This window comes from Prorops nasuta, unplaced genomic scaffold, assembly GCF_024137725.1.
Source record: "Prorops nasuta isolate Cenicafe-Biocafe unplaced genomic scaffold, Cenicafe_Pnas_1.2 PNAS00050, whole genome shotgun sequence".
NCBI classification, from domain to species: domain Eukaryota; kingdom Metazoa; phylum Arthropoda; class Insecta; order Hymenoptera; family Bethylidae; genus Prorops; species Prorops nasuta.
In genome coordinates, this window is record NW_027116847.1 from 474,260 (window position 1) to 493,550 (window position 19,291).

A 19,291-nucleotide genomic window follows, 5' to 3' on the forward strand; every position below is an offset into this window, starting at 1 on the left:
CGTCAGCCAACGTTGTCTTTTTCTCCTCTACATTTTGTCCTTTTTTCCTATCGTTTCCGCGGATGCGAATGCGATTAAACCACATAATAGCAATATTCTGCTGCTACTACTGCTTTTAAATATTTATATGTTTGTACCTTTTCATATCCTCCGACAGGTTTACTTTCTACGTCTGCGAAACATTGTGCTCCCTCGCTGTACTGCATGTTTTAAGAACGTAAAGTGTAACGTTTATAAGCACTACACACGTATTACTCAACGATCATTCGAATTTCGTTCAACGATATTTTCTCATAATTTCCGTTTAAAAACTGATATTATTTTATATTATTTGGAAAAGATTGCAAGGATTAATTATCATCTCTTCTCTATATAGTTGTGTTTGGACAAAATTATAAAATTTACTATAAGGAACAAGAGTTATAGCATATTGCTTTTAGGGAGATATGACTTAGGTAGCAATAATAAACGAGCATACATATATGTGCATGCTTAATCCATGGATTATCATTTGTGGATTTTGACCGTTTGATATTTCGTCGAGTCTGATGAAAATAATACGATTATATAGAAATAAAATCTATATTATATATAATTGTGGTGCGATGGAACAAAATTAAATTAAATTTTAAAATTTTTAAAAAAGTTTGTGTGAAATAATTATTGATTCTTGTATCATAATTTCACTTAAGAAATATTGAGCAATTAATATAAATGTATTTAACTTATATCAACCAAGAATCGATTGTATAATAATGAACGAACGTGTCATTAGGAGTGAAAATGATCTTCAAGTGTGAGATTTATCAGATCAGGTACAGAAAGTTGTTTAAACATTTAAGTTGATAAACTTAACATAATATATTATCATGCTATACGTAACCTCGAATATTCCTCAATATTATAAATTTATAAGAATATAATATTAATAATGATTTCTGCACAATGATTAATGTCACACACAAATAATGAACTCCGCAGTGATAATGACTCATCGTTACAGATCTGTGAAAACAAATGGATCACTATAAATAAGTGATTAAAAGACAAAGATTTTCGGTGTGATTTTCGAGGAAGAGAGAAAGGGGCTGCTGGAGGAAGAGTATGTGGAATTTGTTTTTCGTGAATAATGCAATGGTTTTATGAAGATAGAATTGATAGACGGAATTGATAATTGGTAATAAAGAACGATGCTCGATGACGCAAGACTAAAATCGAAAAGATACTCGTTCAATTGCCAAACATTAATAGTCACGGCGACGATAGGAATTTCTCAAGGTCACTATGCACATATATATATATGTATATATAAAATAGCTCAACAAGAAAAATTTTGCGAGAATATCGTTAGTTTATTATATTAATTAATTCTAACTTCCGGTATGAAAGAATCGCTGAATCCTGCGCCAGGCTGTCCGATTAAGGTTATCGTTTAAACGGGAAACACCCGAGCAGGAAACGACCTCGCTTCGTATCTGTGTTACACCCGGTAGATAAGCTGATCCGTCGATAAACGTTGCCGCAAAGAACGTCGTTCTCTTTGAATAATAGCAATTAAAAGGAATCCAACCCTTTCGATCGAGCAGACGAGAATTCGTGTTTCGTCCTGCAATTTGCCTGAATCGAAATTAATCTACACGCATGGATACGCAGTATATGATATACATAACCCGATCCAGTAACTTCTTTATTATTCTATATAACGGAGAGCAGTGCAATAATGTAGATTGTTGGCACACGGGCCACTTGCTTCAATAGTTGATCGTACAAAGCTATAATTAGAAACTTCTTTATCCGACTGTCCGGCGCGCACGGGCTAAATCATTAAATTCTCTGTTATACGCGCGGGTATATGTGTGACGAACGAAAATGAAGATGGACTATTTAGGCATAAAGAAAACGATGCATATATATATATGTAGTCAATGGATTTTTTGTTTCACCAAGAAACAAGTTGGTACTAAAAGAGTGGAGAGAATACTAAAGCAGGGTGAGAGGTGCATGATGAAAACAGGTGCAAGATGGAGCTGTCGGAAGAAGTTTTAAAAATTGTTTGGGCCAACGTATAACGAAACGCAATTCAATGATTGGTCCAGGTCGATGAAGAAACATGAAGGATGTAGTGGGGGGTGGGGGGGGGGGGGGGTATGACCAGCATACAATGTATTTAGGTATATATATAGATATATCTGTAGATCCTTTGGAGGTTTGCATGGTAGAGAGTTATCGCGATATCACTGGAGTTGTCTCGTCGTGTCAGCTGGATAAGCCACTAACCCCATCCACCTGTTGCCCCTTCTTACGCCCCCCCTTCTCTCTCTCTCTCTGTCGGTCGAGGAAAGCAAAGCAGCACGGTCGGCGTGGCGCAGCGGCGACGCTCATCCTCATTCCTCGCGTGGAAACGAGCCTTCTTCATTTTTTCGTCTTCTTTTAGTTCGCTTGGCCCTACGGCTCCCATTTCTTCGCTCTCCTTTCTCCTCCTCCTTCTTTCGGTCCTCACACCACGCCAAAGAGGATCGGTGTGGAGCACCATCCACCAGCCCGTTTCCTTTCCACACTCGATCTCTTCGGCATCGGCACTGGCACACCAACCACCAGCGGGCACCCCCCCCCCCCCCCCTCTTATGAAGCCGGCTCTTCGTCTTCAGCGGTCCGACGTGTTTTTTGCCAGTGCATACCTTCGAGCAGCTCCCGAAACAGTAGCCGGTAACCCGGTACAGTCCCGGCAAGCGAAAAAATCACTCTCGAAAGAGAGAGAGAAGACAACGTGGCTACCACCCGTTAGATATATAATTAAGATGGACGCGTGGATGTATATACATAGATGTTTTTAAAATTGATCGTTTGTTTTTAATTGTTCACTCTTACATGTTTTTCTCACATCTACGCTATGTACACACATTCCGTGTCGATACTTTTTTATTTCTTTAGTATAACACAGCCTATATACGGGATCCAACACTCAACAATCAAATATACAAGAGAAATGAATATTTTTGTATAATTCTAAGAATCGTTAAATTTTTGTATAGGACTTTGTCGAAATTTAAACTATTTGTATTTATAAATGTTTTTTTTTGATATTATTAATAGTGAAACGCGAAGATAAAGTTTTTATTATTGTTTAAATTAATATGTTGGAGTTTGTCAGTGCCTGTACACGTGGCAACATTGTTGAAAGCTTGTTAAATCGTATCGGAGTTTTGAGGATTTTTACTGCACAGGCAGATTAATTTGTATCGGAGAAAATTGAAGAAAGCAAAGGTATTAACGAGATTTGTATCGGATATTTTTTGCTTGGAGCGCTCGACTACTTGCTCGGATTCCGCGGAGGCGTCATCGACGATCCAGTTTCCAGCTACGAAAAGTGGCGCGCGCGCGGTGCGTTTCGCACTTTGACAGTGGCATATTGCGAGATTGTCGCATTCTAGGCCCAGTTGACCCTAGTTGACACCGTGCGCGGCTTAGCCGTTAGTGTTAAGTTCACTTCACTCATACATAAATCTAAGTAAGTCGGAGAGCGCGCTTATGTCTTAGCGAAGCGACCCACTGGAATAGATGGAGTAGCACGTGCTCAGATTTCATCGGAGACACACTTGCAGGATGATCCATCAGGCTCGCTCTTGGCTCTCGCTTGCTGCTGATTAGACGCGCCACACACTCTCTGACGTCACAGTCGAACGGGCTCTCGCCTCTTGTCTCGGGACTCTCGGGTCCCGCCCGACAGCTCGCGAGCAGCAGCGCACATGGCCAATGCTGAATGAATCTTTATTGTTTCAGATATATACAAGTATGGTAGGTCGTGTCAGTGTGACAACGCACGCATCCAATCGGTGTCGACGTCTCGATTAAATTTCAAACACCAAAGAAAAAACAAAGAGAATGTTCCCTTTATTTTCTTGAATTTTCTTACACAATTGTCTGCATATAAACACGTTGCTAGCACAGACACACAAGGAATACACGACGAAAAAAAAACAGGAAAATATTCTTATTGATTTTCTGGAATTTTCGTATTATTTTCTGCATATATATATATATATATATATATATACAAGTTGCTAACACGGATACACAAAGAATAAAAGAAATCAGAAAAGTATAGGAAAATATTCCTGTTGATTTTCTCGCAATTTTCCGGAAATATGTAAAAGTTACCATTTGGCGGATTTTGGTGGTTACAGAGTCAGGCGCTGGCATTGACACACAAGGCGTCGTCACCTGCAAGACCGAGCAGTGTATCATCCCTGCCAAGAAGCCCTCAGTCTCATCAGTCGCAACAGTCACAGGCGCAGAACAGCACGACGCAAGCCTCGACGGGGCATCCGCACCAATCGCAAACACCGCTGAGCGCGCCACAGACCCCCTTCTCGGTTCACAATCAACACTCCTCGAAACCCGCAGAAGTCAATGCTAGTCCCAAGCAGGAGGGCTTCGATCTGAGCAAATCGGCCTCCAATACTGGTACGTCCTCGCCACTTGTTTCAACAATTTATCTTACTCCTCTCGCCCAAAACCGCTGTACAGATTTTACGACGCAAAATTTTATTCGTTTTTCGCATAAGTATATACCTCGTTAATCCACCCAATGGCAAAAGCTATCGAATTAAATAATGTATTACGGCGATAATATGCGACAGAGCAAATAATTTGAAGAAGGTAATATAAATTTCCATCCCGTAATAATTAGGCCAGAGCGCGCGAATTCGTTTACAACGCTGTATACTATAATCGCATCGCTTAATCCTATCGGCTATTTTGCCATTTAAATCGTATGAGATTATTTTATTGCGTAATTTGCGACTACCGTTGATTCGAATAAAGGATGAATTTTAGGTATATTGATTTTCGCCGATGTGCCATGCTTTGCGAGCACAGTGAAATAATATTTGTTGTTAGGTGCAAAAAAATGTATTACAAGGGGATAACGTTTGTTTAATACCGCGCAATATGCGCATAGAAGTACGCGATAATGCTTTTAAAAGGAATGAATAATTTCAGACTGGCGAAAAAGATTTCGTGTTTTATTGAACGCTACGAAAGTCTATTCCCGTATCTGTAGGAAATGCGTGTTGCGGGGGGGGGGGGGGGGGGGGGGGGAGTGAAATCTCTCGGAGTGTGCTGTCCTTTCTAGCGGCAAATGGCAAAAATTAGATCGTACCTCTCCGACAATGAGACGAGAAAGCAGCCAGAGCTTTTTTCTTTCATTTCCTTATTCGCTCTTGCTGCCGTCGCACCTGCATTTTCTAGGACAACCCAGCACACCCCATTACCCCGAGTTTCGCCCTGCTAGATAGCTCACGTGGGGTTCCCGTGACCGTAAATCTTCGCCGCTGGCGAATTAAGTCACCTTTACGGGACAGGGCCGTGTGAAAACAGCTTTAACGCGTTTACACCGTCAACTACTCGCTGCCCTGGGATTACTCTACTCTCTGCCTTGTGCTGGCTTTGCCCACGGAACGAGAAGAATACGAGACAGGATGCATTGATTCACGCGATAGGTGCAATAATACTTTCTGCCTGTCTGCCTGCTTGCTCCTCCAATCACGTCGGACTCTCCAAAAAATGCTAATTCATTCTATATACCTATAAATTTATATTCACTCTGATTCGCGCTCCTTCTTATTTTTTCTTATTCTTAGCAACGTAATGCATCAATTTTTAACAAGAGACTATTCTTAGAAACAATTTTTTATGAAACGCAGTGTCTGTGCGAAATTGTGGGCTTAATCTGGTATCTCTCGTTTAATGCTAAAAGCTACCATTTGGTGATCAAATGACTCTTTTTAAATGTAAACATAAATGTTTAAAAATTCATTGCTACACGTTTTACATTAATAACCATTATTTTCATACATTTAGACTGTTTCGAGAATATATTTTTGAAAATACTATAAAAAAGCTTTACACAAAAAATATTAATTTTAAACAAATCTATAACAGTCGGGTTTCGATAGAAAAATAACAATAATAAGAAATCGAGATTTAAGGTACAGAAATATTATACGAGCAAAAGGAGCAATAAGTGTACACGTTTGCCCTTCATGCCTTCAGCGAGAATACTGAAAGAACGAGCGCGAAGGCTGAAAACAGAAGAGCGCAGCGTTAACGCGGGAAGCACGCACTTTCCAAATCTCTGGATTTCGAAGATCCTCTTTAAATCTCCAAATGTCACACTTAATCCTTGTCCTTGAATCGATGGAGAATCCTGCCAAAGGGGATATGGAATATCCTTTTAACGTTTTTTCTGGTTCAGCTTATCTGTGCATTTTCCCTACCACTCTCGTCAATCATCCCTTAAAGCTGAACTATCCCGAGCAGTAGGGAGCCCTACAACAAATAGCCCTGAAAAAACTGGCAAAAAGGCAGCTTTATACGGACATTTTTGTAATCCACGGATCACTCTGAATTTGGTCGAATAAAGACTCTCATTAGGCAAATTGCGTAACCGCCAGCAAGAGTGCAATTATATATATATATATATATATATATATATATAAACTACACGAATTATTTTAGCGAAGCTCGTAGTCCTGTTCTCGCTCCTGCACAGCAAGGCGAGAGAATTAAATAAACTAGTTATAAGGAGTTAGGATAATCGTGCGAGAATGTGTTGATGGCGTGTGTATGTTGAAAAGTGTGCGTGAGCCAGCCGAGAATGGATCAAGTGGTGTTGCAGCGTAGAGACAGGGGAGAGGATATCGTGACCCTTACGAACTAATCCGGATTAAATTCAAATCGTTGGCCATGCGGATAGGCGACCTGCCAACGTGCACTGCGCCGTCTTCCATTGTACCATCTCGACTCGTTACACCGTTTAACCCTGTACGATCGTCCTTATATATACCTTATACCTTCGGCCCTATCTTGCAACCGACAAGATTTTACCGCGCAACGTCATTCGAAAATCACTCCACCACGATTCTTCCAAAATATAAATCTCTGGCAAATCTCATACGTACCTCCCCCCTCCTCCACCAAATTCAATAATACTCATCGCAAACCTATATACTTTTACCGTTGCTATTTAACGCGTGCAGCAAAAAATTCCAAAGTATTTCCAATTCGCTGAATAAAAATTGGCTCGCGTTGCCTGGATCTGACGAATGTGGAAAAATGGGAAAATACGAACACGAATGGATGAATATTGGGGAAATGAGGATGTCTTGAAATGCATTTGTGCAAAATATGGTTATATTTATATAAAAAAAAAGTTAGAGTTTGATTTCGAGTCACGCCAATTGACACCGAGACTATACAGTCCATATCGCATATGGTCTTCCTAGATATAGCCTATGTGTGACTTAAAGAATCAGGCTGGTCCGATTGTGGCCAGAGCTAAGCTTCAAGACCCACTTAAATCACATTTAAACGAGCTGGTGCCGTTTCTCCGAGCTGGCCATAAAGTCATCGACGCAGATTAACGATCCTCGACACATCTTCCATTCGTTTAAATATACTTCTCTACTCGACTGCAGCCTATAGATATAATAACCACGATTCGCGTATGGTTCTCCATTGCTCACTCGCAATTATTATTTCTTATTCCGCGCGAGATCGTAGTTGCATTTTTGGTAACCTGCTTAAGGATGAAGAAAAAAAGGGGAGGGCTTGGTGTTTGAATGGAACGTATACAAGGCACACTGGCTGAATGAAAGATAAAACTCTGGGATAGCTATGTGTGCAAAAGAGGGGGTTAAGGATTAGCTGAGTTGTATGCGTTGGATTTTGGATTGGGAAAGCGGCCTACACATACACACACTCACACACACACAAGTCGAATAATCCCGGATTAATCTCAGGCTCACGCACACGTATGGAATAACACTGCACACATACAAAGGTAATCTCTGAAGAGCGAGTCTGCACAGTGTAGAACTCTATGGATATATTTGTGTGTGTGAGACGGTTGAAATGGTTGAATGTGTGCGAATATGCTTTGGCCATGCATGCGCGAGGATAAGCGCGTATTCGCCAATGTATGCACGCGCGAGTGAGAGAGGAGCTGTTGCGCGTACTCATACTGGTGTGCAGGGATACACACATACCTACGCAAAGCCACATTCGGTGGGTGGGTGGGGAAGGCTAGGAGGGGGGGGGGGGGGCTCGTGGGGAAACGGGGCCGAGCCACTAAAGGATTTGGCTACTCCACTCACTAGCGCGCTCCGTCCAAAGATAATCCCCACGAATACAGAGCCTGGATAATCCTCGAGCAGGGCCCTGTACGCTAGCGGCGTTTAACCTGTATGCGTGCACACCTATAATAGCTATATCTACCGTAGCACATAGGCGGCCTCGTTACGTGGATGACGGCTTGCACAAAAGGGAACAGCAGAGGGTCTGTCGAGCAGGAACGGGATAGTGCGAGGGAATAGCTGCAACAGTGTGTGTGTGTGTGTGTGTGCGTGTATGTGTACGTGTAAGAGAGGGGGATCAGACTATGGCGGAGCACACAAGGTTTAGAGGCTAAGCGGCTCATCCCCGGGAAGCTTTACATCCCGACTTGATACGACGGGAATTCAACGTACGAACGATTTGAAAGATATTGTACGCGAGGACTCGCGCGCAAAATCCATTCGATACTCCCCCCCCCCCCCCCTCCATCACATACCAAAAACTTAAAATTTTACTCTTGGAGTTATGTGGAACGTTGAACGTTACGGATGTAAGAATAAATATTAGCCAAGACAATGGACACGAGCCTTATCGCAAATACGACTATAATCTTAAATCCGGATTAAAAGATTCGCGGTTTATATAATCCCACCATTTTGTCTCTGAAACGAATCTTGGGATTAGACAGTTTGAAATCTCCCTTAGTACACCCTGCGATAAATCTACGGATTGTACATGATCCTTGGATTACACAATGCTGCATGCACAATAATGCAAAACGATAAATGTCACGTAACTAGTTTGTTGAGTATAACATTTTTTTCGAACTTACCTCCGTCGTAGTAAGATTTTACAATAGCATTGCTAGGGGATTTTTCTTTGAATTATCGTTACACGTATAAGTGTACATATGTTTATATGGAAAATGTACAATAAAGTTAATATATAGGAAAAAGTCAATTGGATCGTTTAATATGTTAAAGAATTTTCTAGCAGCAGGCTGTATAAGTGTGTATTTGAAAGAAAGGCTTGTAAATTATCTGGTAAATTTATCTGCACTCTGATAATGGAGCCAGATACTTCTCAAGAGATTAACGTTGCGAGTTTTAAATGCCAGGATAGCAGGAGGCGCGCTAGGATCAGGAAGATCCTGTGCTTGCTGGGCGCGTTTCGAAGCTATCTGCCAGCCTGTTGCATTTTACGATCGAAGAACTTGAAAATAATTGTGCCACTTGCGTCAGTGAAACGTTTAGGGAGGATGCAACTGGGATTTCACTTTGTCGCTGGAGGAAATTCGCCACGGATTTGCGTTATCTGTGGGACAGGGATTGGGATAAGGAGTAAGTCTCGACATCAGGCTCGCAGAACGCAGGAAAATCTTCTCTCCCGCGTCGTTTCGTTGGTTCCTCGGAATATGACGGCCTGTTCCTCCTGGATTTTCCAGCTTACGGATTTTTCTTATTCTCAGACGACGATACTCTCTCTCTCTCCTCCATGGATCCGAATTCTGCGATCCTGATGCGCAAGGGTCAACCGTTACCCTTTTTTACCATTTCCAGTGGACTGTCCAGTGGATTAACGACCAATTATGATTAGTATATTATACTAATTCCAGTCCAACGTCCAGTGGATTAATGACAAATTTTATTTTTTTTGCCATTTCCATCAGTGCTCCATTCAATGGATCAACGACGAATTAACACAATTATAACAATCATTCATTTACTAACGCAATTATCGCGTTGCTTTCTTAAGGGAGATCGATCGGTATACACATATGTACATCCATATTAGCGACTTATAATTAGTGCACGGAGAAATGAATTATTGACCCGGAATGTGTTGTACACGTGTGTCTACATATACGTATGTCTAAGCAACATTGTGCGCAATAGATATCTACTCGTCATTGGAGAATTGTTATGTACATTATTGTTCCAGTCGACTGTTGCTATGTCCAGGATACTTAATTACATCCTTCTGATGACATTCTAGATATTACCCATATCATCGTTTACTCGACTACTTTAACTATACAAATACAACACTCGCTTTCCCACCTTAACTATACAAAATTTTAACATTTATCTCATCATTCTTTCTTCTAATCCCCAATCATAATACCATTCAATATTTTATTCGTCACAACTATCCACCAATCTTCTTGCAATACCTTCTATATCCCCAATATTAAAAAAACTGAAAATTGATAAGAAAAGAAGAGATTAAATGAAGGTTTCATAACAACACATTATAATTATCCAGGTTACATTTGTACATTATGAGGTATTCCAGAGATTACCTTGTAAAATCCAGAATAATGCTCGTAGCGCATAATCGACCCTAATTGAATTATATTCCGTTGAGTTTATAGAGCCAGAGAGTCATAAAATACAATATTCTACCGATAAGCTTGACTACGAAAAATGAAGAAAAGCTTCGATTTTAGACTGGTGATAATTGCACGAGCGAAGAAGAAAAAAGATTTTGATGGAACGCGGCGCTCGATTCTCGTTGTGGTTTCAGGTTGATTTTAACGAGTGGCGCGTGGGTGGAGGAGCAAGCTAGTCGGGAAGGATGGAGCACACAGCGGTTGGTAGGGGGAGGGGGGGGGGGACTCGAGGGTAGGTTGGGAGCGATCGATAGCTGATAATTTGTAGGCCTACCAGCTGTGCTGGGTACCAGGAGAGTATCCGAGCGAGTCAAGCGGCACGCCAGACTGTTAAGTTATATCTAGTTGGCATGGTAGGCGTGTCACTCGTGTCTACTGAAAGGTCTGAAAGTGAGCAGCAGCCAGATATCGGCCAACGATATATACATAGAGCGCAAGTGTTTCTCCTCGTAGCCGAAAATATGCAAATGAAGTCCTTTGTTCGATACCTGCCGGCTTATTTTCGCGGACCGGCCAACAGGAGCAGCACGAAAGTCTCGAGAAAGCTACTGGCGGGTCCCTGGAAATGCCCCATGACCCAAATAAGGGCTTTTGTAGGACCCAGGTGATCAGGAGAGCAGAATCAGAGGGCGTGGCGTGGCGTGCCGTTGCGTGCCGTGTCGTGTCGTGCCGTGTCGTTCTTACGCACCTGATATCTACACACGCACCCTGCCATTTTCATCCCCCGTTAGAGCTAACGCTGATGGCTCGATTTTTCGTCTTCCTTTGCTTTCCTCCTCTCTCTCTCTCTCTCTTTTAAAGCTTAAATCTGTCTCTTTTAGAGTTACGTATATATATATATATATATGCTTCCCTGTCCTTCTCTATACAACGTAACGTCCCTGCGCACTTTGCGGTTATTCTCCCGCCCCGACCTGTGCCACCGCTCTGGCGCGGCTCCCGAAGGACTCTAGCGGCCTATCTGCCAGAAATCCTACCGGTCGTGTATACTATCCTGCTAGTTGTTTACGCACCAGAGTCGTAAAAAAAATCCGAGGGCCGTTTGGAAGGGGCAATGGGGGTGATGCGTCGAATGGGGATGTCTCTCTTGTGGTGGGAGTAAACCAGCTGTTTATGTGTATTTAACGCGGAAGAGGATGTATGCGCGCGCTCGAACGCTCATTATTTTCCAGACAAATCTGCTCTCTCTATCTGTGTAGGGATTATCGAGCTTTTTGCTTATTGTATGCAGTAGTTAGTGTAAGTTTCGGGCAATAGTTTATTTTTTTAAGAAATCTTTAGAAATAATGCCTAAAAGTATTTAGAAAAAAAGTGATTTTAGAATAGAGAGTATTCTGATTTAACTGTTTCAACGTTTGAAAAAAAAAATGTTTTGCAGGAATCTTAAAATTTTGAAAATGATTGTTTATCATAATGTAAGGAGTTTCTTTAATAAGAGATTCAAGGGTTGCTTTTTATAGGAGGTAATTATTTGTCAAAAGCCTGTTGTGTGTGCAACATTGGTAGTATATATTTTGAAAAATATTACGATTGAAAATTGTGAAAAATTGTGATTTTCAAGAATTTTTCTCATCTCTCAGGTCCTACTATCATTTGCGCAATTTCGAATTGTTTTCTAACATTTTCTAAGGTACATACCCAAGTTGAATCAGGTTTTTGGAATGTACTCAGTAAATTGCTATTAATAAAGTGTATATCTTGAATTCTTTATAGAAAATAATTTCTTTATTTTTAATAAAGATAATTTTTTGTCTTTATATTTTTTCGAAATACTGAAATATGTCGAATATTAAATTCGTTATTCTAAAATCGTCTACTTCAGAATTATTTTTATGCATTATTCGTGCATTATTTTTCTTTAAAGAAGGATGGTCTGAAATTTATACGATTGCCATCTTACACTGTATTTTATTACAAAAAATTCGGTTTATTTATTCAATTATCCTTTATTTCTATACCTATGTTTTCATGGATAATCTGTAGTAATTGTACATTGTGATGCAAGCATTATGATAAGAGTATAATGAAAGATTATATATTTAAAATTTCTGTTTTAATGAATATTTTTTACAACGCGTAATCGCGCTCGCGTAAAAATTTTCAGTATGGTTTATGAACACGAAACAGTGTTATCCGAATATTACCCTTTGGATGGGAGGGGAGCTTGCATGAGCCATGGATGGGAAAATCTCCTTTGACATACACATCCCATATCTTCGGATCATGTATAAACCAAAGCAATCCTATATGTGGCTAACGTTTAGGATATATTATGTACTGCTAATGTTTGAACAGTTTTCTTTACCATTCTTCTATTCATTTTTGCACGAGACTAATTCTTTTCCAGAAGGCCCAATCCAAATCACGAATTAAACAAAGAAATAAAAGCCTGGCTTCTTCTAAAGGAATGGCCAGGAATCACGCGACGGTGCATTATATTTTTATCACATCTTAAACATTTCGTACTGATTGCAAATTATTACCATTAAAGTGGTTTCTACTTTATTAAAAAGACCCGTGATTATTGAAGAGCCGAATTTACAGGAAGAGTTTAATTGAGCTGTTAATCGATAAGTATTACTTCTAATTAGAATTTGCTCTCGAGGTTTAAAATACTGATAGCACCATTAATTACCCATATACCCAGCCTCAATCTAATCCGAGTCTATAATTAATCTCTTACATTACGTAATCCGTCATTTGGGCTTACTAATTTTATAGAACGTCTTCGCCAAGCCAAATAAAACGTTGGGATTAGGTAATCTTGAAAATTGCTTGATCTAGGATTATAGTGTCCACGCTTTAGCTCTGATATAAAATAAGAAGCTCGAGCGTAAATTGAATTAATCGTTTAATTAAAAAAGTGGCAAATGTGTTTAATAAAAACGCTTCTATCCTGTAAACATAGTACATGTACGTTCAAATCAGCGTGCAAACTGAAGGAGAAGCTCCTGATTTTCAAGCTTACCGGAAAATCAAACTCCATATGAAGTTTAAAATAAACAATTTGACATCACATTTGATTATTTTCATGCCATTAAATGCAATAAAAAAACTAAGGTAAAGAATCAGACTCATAAAATCTGATAAGTAATGACTCCTCAACGGTTCTGAAAACCTCGGACAAAGTTTCTACCTCCAGCTCCAAAAATGATATCCTGATAGTTGGCGAAGTAGTGGCATTACGGCTGAGTTGACGTAGACGTGTCACTTTACCCTAGTGCATCAATGGGGTCGTTTCAAGCAAACAGCAACAAAGGCCCAGGATTATGTTCTCCTACTTCCTCGATAAACAACCCTCCGCCTGTCGCTGTGACGCCACTGAAAGTCGCTCCTTTAAAAGGACGTCCAATTATGTTATATCCCTGCAGAAACGATTACTCCGAAAGATCCTTAATGAGGTGAATACCCTGTAAGAATCCAAATAAAATCTTAATTTATCGCATCCTGTAAAGACTGGATAACCAAATGTTTTCGTAAGTCCTGCAAAAGTTGAATTGAATTTTTCAAACTGCTATTATAATATTCATTAGAAAAGTAATTATTTAGAAATAATATAATTTAAGATTGATACAAGCAAAAATTAAAAATATTCGATGTCTGATCTCGGAAAGAGTATAGCAGATGGATCTGAGCCAGATGGTTAAAAAATGTTGGCTGGAAGATTAATTAACGATTTGGAGGTTGGTACTCTTGAAAGTTAAAGGTTATGGTCCTTGCAGTAAGGGAGTATAGGATTCGACCCCTTTACCATTGGTCTGCACCCCAATTGACGGCGTCTTTCCTTGCCAGTGCTCTATGCGCGTTCTGTTCTCCTGGGATGGAGAGGTCACACGGTAGCCTTACCCACATTCCCATGGGATTCGTGGGGTGCCCAAACAGGGATGGCATTCCAGTTTTCGTCGTCGTTTGGGCGAAGGGATGGTCCGCAGCAGCAGCCAGCATTAACGCACGTGTTGCCGATGGCGATTTAGAGGGGATATACGTACGAGGCGATAACAGGGCGTCAGGAAGTTAAAGGATCCTCGAAAATCCTTGAAAGAGACTACCCCACGAGTCCTTCGAGCTTCCCGCTTGTTTAATAGAAAAGCACGTCATGAAGTCCTGGTATGGAAAATCCGAGCAAATCTAGACGGATTTCACTACTCTAAGCTTTATATCCATTAATCCACTAGATTATACTATATGCAGAAATTTATCATATTCCTGCTAAATAAATTGTATGAAAAATTAAGCAATTTTTTCAAATGTTTCAATTTTAAGCAACGAAATCACAGTGTTCGTTCTCTCTCGAGGGATTAAAGTTAATTTTCAGGGATTTATTATAAATAAATATATATATACAAGCGAATATTGAAATCTCTCCTTTAGCTGACCAATAAATGAATGAGAGTTGAATTCTCGTAGAACGCTCGCTGGTTGCGTTAGAGTTATAAATAGAAAACGTTTGGTGGTATTTCACATCGGAGGTCCTGTCGCCAGGAGCAAAACGGTTAGACAACACCGTGTCCCTTATAGTATCCTGGTAAGAAAACCCCCTAAACTCCGTCTAAATTCAGGATCAGTGGGGTCCTTGTAGGTCCTTATCCTTGCGCTCGCGTCTCTTTAGGATTTGCAGAGTCGTACGCATAGGCAACTATAAGGTCCTGGTACAAAAAGCCCTTCAAATTCAACGGAAATCTCTCTAGGCCAAACCAGACGAATGATCCTGCTCGAGTTTGGACTTTCGGCTCCTTTCCTGCTTTCCTGCTGACTTAAGGATTCGCTTATCCTTAAGAACTCGCAAAAGAATCCTGATACCTTTTATCCTATTTTTCGTTCATCCTCGACACGCACACGATCCACTGCCACGCAATTATGTAAAATCTACGATGAGTCTCACGATTATTTCAAAACACAAATATCGCTCTGCTTTTTGCATCAGATGGATCTGACTTTTTTTTCTCTCTTCTTTCAAATGTATTTTAATAGGACTGGTTATGGGTGAGTATCATAAACATCATATTATTTTTTGAAGTGTAACGTCTTTGGTGGTAGTACGAGAAATGTATATATCTACTTGGCAAATAAGTCAGCTCTCCTTTAAATTAATCCCCAGTCTTCGAAGTTGTTGGAAATAATCTGAGATTAAAGCTCGCACTGTTATGTACGAAGGTACATATACCAAATGAGGATTGTGGAGAGGGGGGGGGGGGGGATAGGGTGAAGGAGAGAGCAAGAGAAATGGAAACAGGTTCGAAGAAAAGGCGTGTGTAGTATGGGACAAAAGAGAAGAAGAAGAAAGGGCGAAGAGAATAGACGACAGCCTGCAAAAATGGCGGAATACGATCTTAATTCCGTCGAACAGGGATTGCCACAAATCTCGATCTTCCTGCTTAGCCGCGTCTCGAGCGAGAGAAAAGAAATAAAAGATAATTTCCCTCCGGTCGACCTGATTAAGATTCATAATTTACGATCTTGGATATAATCCGTGATGGGGAAGTTTCTCTCCGGAGGGTCAAGGCGCGCTTTGCTCCATGTACTTAGGTATATACCGCACACTATATATATGTATGTATATAGTACCTATACATAGTATACCATACATACACATAAAAATAATACATACCTATATATAAAAGAATAAAGAAAAACGTAGGACTTCTATCCTTTGATCCGGGATTTATTTAACTACGGCCCCAAAGCGGGCTTATCCCGAGGGTGGTTTTAGCCAGCAAGGGTGCGCTATTGATTTTTAGCTCGAGGATTAAAAGCGCACTTTCGTAACATACACCACACACGCGCATCACGCGGCAAACCTGTATTGGTTCCGTGTGTAACGCGCATTTCGAGACGGGGATTTGTTTCATATTTCGAAATGGCTATATACGCGCTTATATATTTGCTTCAAGCATGCACGCACTCGCGGAGACTCTCAAACGTGACGTATAGAAACACAAAAAAAACTCTATATAGAATCAATTGGACAAAAATATATATAAAATAGATAGGAATTTATTGACGAAAGTGGAGAGAGATGATCGAAGGTAAAACAAATAAGAATAAGGTTATACGCGAATGATGTCCGCTGCAGAATATCTTAAAGTCGATCGGTCTTCGGCTCGTCTTGATCGATGACGTTTCTCGGTTCTTCATTCATTCGTCGCGCTACTTATCTCGAGCTAGCCGCGGCGATTCCGCGTGGCGTAACAACGCGCACAGCTGCGATCAAAGTACAACGCACGCGTTACCGGGAATTCGTAGTCTCGGCAAGGATGAACGTAAGAGGCTGAGCAACGGCCGCCGCGTCGGCGAATCGCCGGTCTGCCGGAAGGCCTGCCTGCGTGCACAAGCAACAACAGCGTCGAGAGCGAGAAACCGAGGGGTTGATAAAAACTCGCATCGGCGGCTTATGGAGATTCGAGCAGTTTCGAGTGATCTCGCGGTGCCTTCGGAATATGCCTGGTTATCTTCATGGGTCACCGCCCACGGGGCTATAGCTTAATCTGTGGACGACGACGAAGACGAGGAAGAAGAAGAAGAAGACCTCGACTCACTGTTATCTTTATCCGACGTTCCAGCGACCGTTGAAAATCGTTCGGACTATACATCGGACTCGTCTCGTACGAGATCTTTAATTACCAAACTATTTAATGGCGGAAGATTAAAAAATCAATCAAGAAACAAATCACTCGAAAGTTTTGTGTCTATATGAGTTTCAATTACAGGTGTGTATACGTAACGTGATTATATAATTACCGAGTGTAAAGCGATGATTTTCTGGAAATTGATTGAAAAAGAAATTCATATATAGGATGGAGCGAGAGAGGTGATGTGTATATCTGACGTTGATTAAAGGACTGTCGCTTCTGAGGGCATTAATTACCAGAGTCTCGATCGATTATACATTTACCATGTATAGAGTGGAATTGCGATTCGTTATATGGCATAATCGTAGCTACGGCAGTGGCAGCTTCAACAACGACGGATATGCTGCATGCGTCCCTGCGAGCACGAGCTGTGTAAATCGTATTAGGGATTATTGCACGATCAAAAATATCCCTGCAGGATAATCCCCGAAGACAGCGGATCTGTGTGAGTGGCATTAGTTTGGTTGTATAGCGTGATGCGCGTAGTTACACAAGGATCACTCCGTTCTCGACTCTCTTTCACCGGCAAAGCACTCACACTGTACGCAGCGCAGCACCCCCTCACCCCTCTCTCACCATCTATCTATATGGCTCTGTGTGATCGTAGGCGTCTACATATATTTCTAACAAACGCACACTCTCCTCCGCGAAAATCCACGCCTCTGCATCCTGCTTTCGATTTATTTTTCTCCTCTTTAAGCCTCGATCTCGTATAGGGCTGCAGGTGATAGCACCAGGACTTTTCAATGTATACGTTATACGTTATAGTATATTAAATCTTGAGGAAAAAATGAATCTCTTATCGGGCCAATCAATCGATACAATAACAACGATCTAATATCACGTATTTGCCCCATTCCTTTCAAACGAGAGTACTTGCAGCTTTAATGAACCAACCGTAACACGGCTAATTTAACTCGTTATTGTCATTAACGCTATTAACTTTTCATCTAATTGCTCAATTTTAATATGAATAATCCTATCGATACATATATATCGACTTTCGCCTTTGATGTATTCCTAATGACAATCAAAGGGATTAATGTAATGCAAAATGAAACGATGCGATATTCGATAAACCTTTTATTGTTCTTACTTTTCTATATAATTATTTATCTAATTTATGCAGATCATTATCTGGATATTTATGCTATCAATGAGATTGGGTGTATATACTGCACGTACACCAAAGTAGCATTGCTTCTCTATTAATCGATAAGATCAATTTAAATCACCATTGAAACGCAAATTTGCCTCGTTTGACGAGTCTGTATAAGCAATTTCCTAAGGGGTCGTAGGAAAATCTTCGGGAGATTCGTATAGAAATACCAGACAGCCCTATATAGGTACCTATATCTATCAGAGCGTCGAAGCTTCGTAAAAGGACTCGTTGCAAAATTCGACCGAGAGTTTGTGAGAGCGCCTATGGCAATCCTATTTCTTTCTTATGCAAAATCTCCGGGTGTGTAGCGCGTTCAGGGATTAAAAGTCTGCTCTATAGGGTCAGCCGAAGGCTTAGAACGCCTAACAAGATTAGCTTAAGACGTCGAGTCCGCATACCCCGAGGATTACACATTATGTATTCACCTGGATCTATTCACGCAGAGATCTAGTTCGAGCGCGGCGTAAGACTTGACCTATGCGTGTGCAAACGCGAGCCAAGATTATTATTACGATTGGTTTCTAAGATAACAGTCATATATTAATGGTACACACGTACATACACGTATTGTTATAGACCAAATCCTTGCTCCTGGTCCTCGTGCTCTTCCCCGCCAATAGCTTCGAATCTACCCCACTTTCCGCGCGGTGATCTCGCGAGAAAAACACAAGAAGAATGAAAATAATCATAACAAGCATTGCTGCATGCAATATTTTCTTTCCTCCCATCCGGTTGGTTTTAATGGTTCGGAGTATATCTCGCGATATAATAACGCAATATTTACGAAGATGGTTAGAAAGCGATCCCATAAGTTGTATATGTGTCTATGTGTATGTGTTAGAGAGAGAGAAAGAGAGGGGGTCGAAGAATAAAGAGGCGAACGACGACGACGACGACGACGACGACGGGGGAGCCTTATCTGCCCCGGTCGACTAGTACTCTATTTCGAGGCAAGATACGGGACTCTCCGCGGCTTTTAATGTCTTTTCTCGG

At 40.8% G+C, this 19,291-nt stretch overlaps 1 protein-coding gene across 1 annotated transcript in view; it reads left to right on the forward strand.

Moving 5' to 3' along the window:
- dve (SATB1_N and homeodomain domain-containing protein dve) overlaps positions 1-19,291 on the forward strand; it is a 34,616-nt gene that overhangs the window by 3,681 nt on the left and 11,644 nt on the right. Inside the window, exon 2 of the mRNA XM_066744727.1 lies at positions 4,185-4,464. Within this exon, the coding sequence (XP_066600824.1) occupies positions 4,185-4,464 (280 nt within the window). The remainder of the gene's footprint in view (positions 1-4,184; positions 4,465-19,291) is intronic.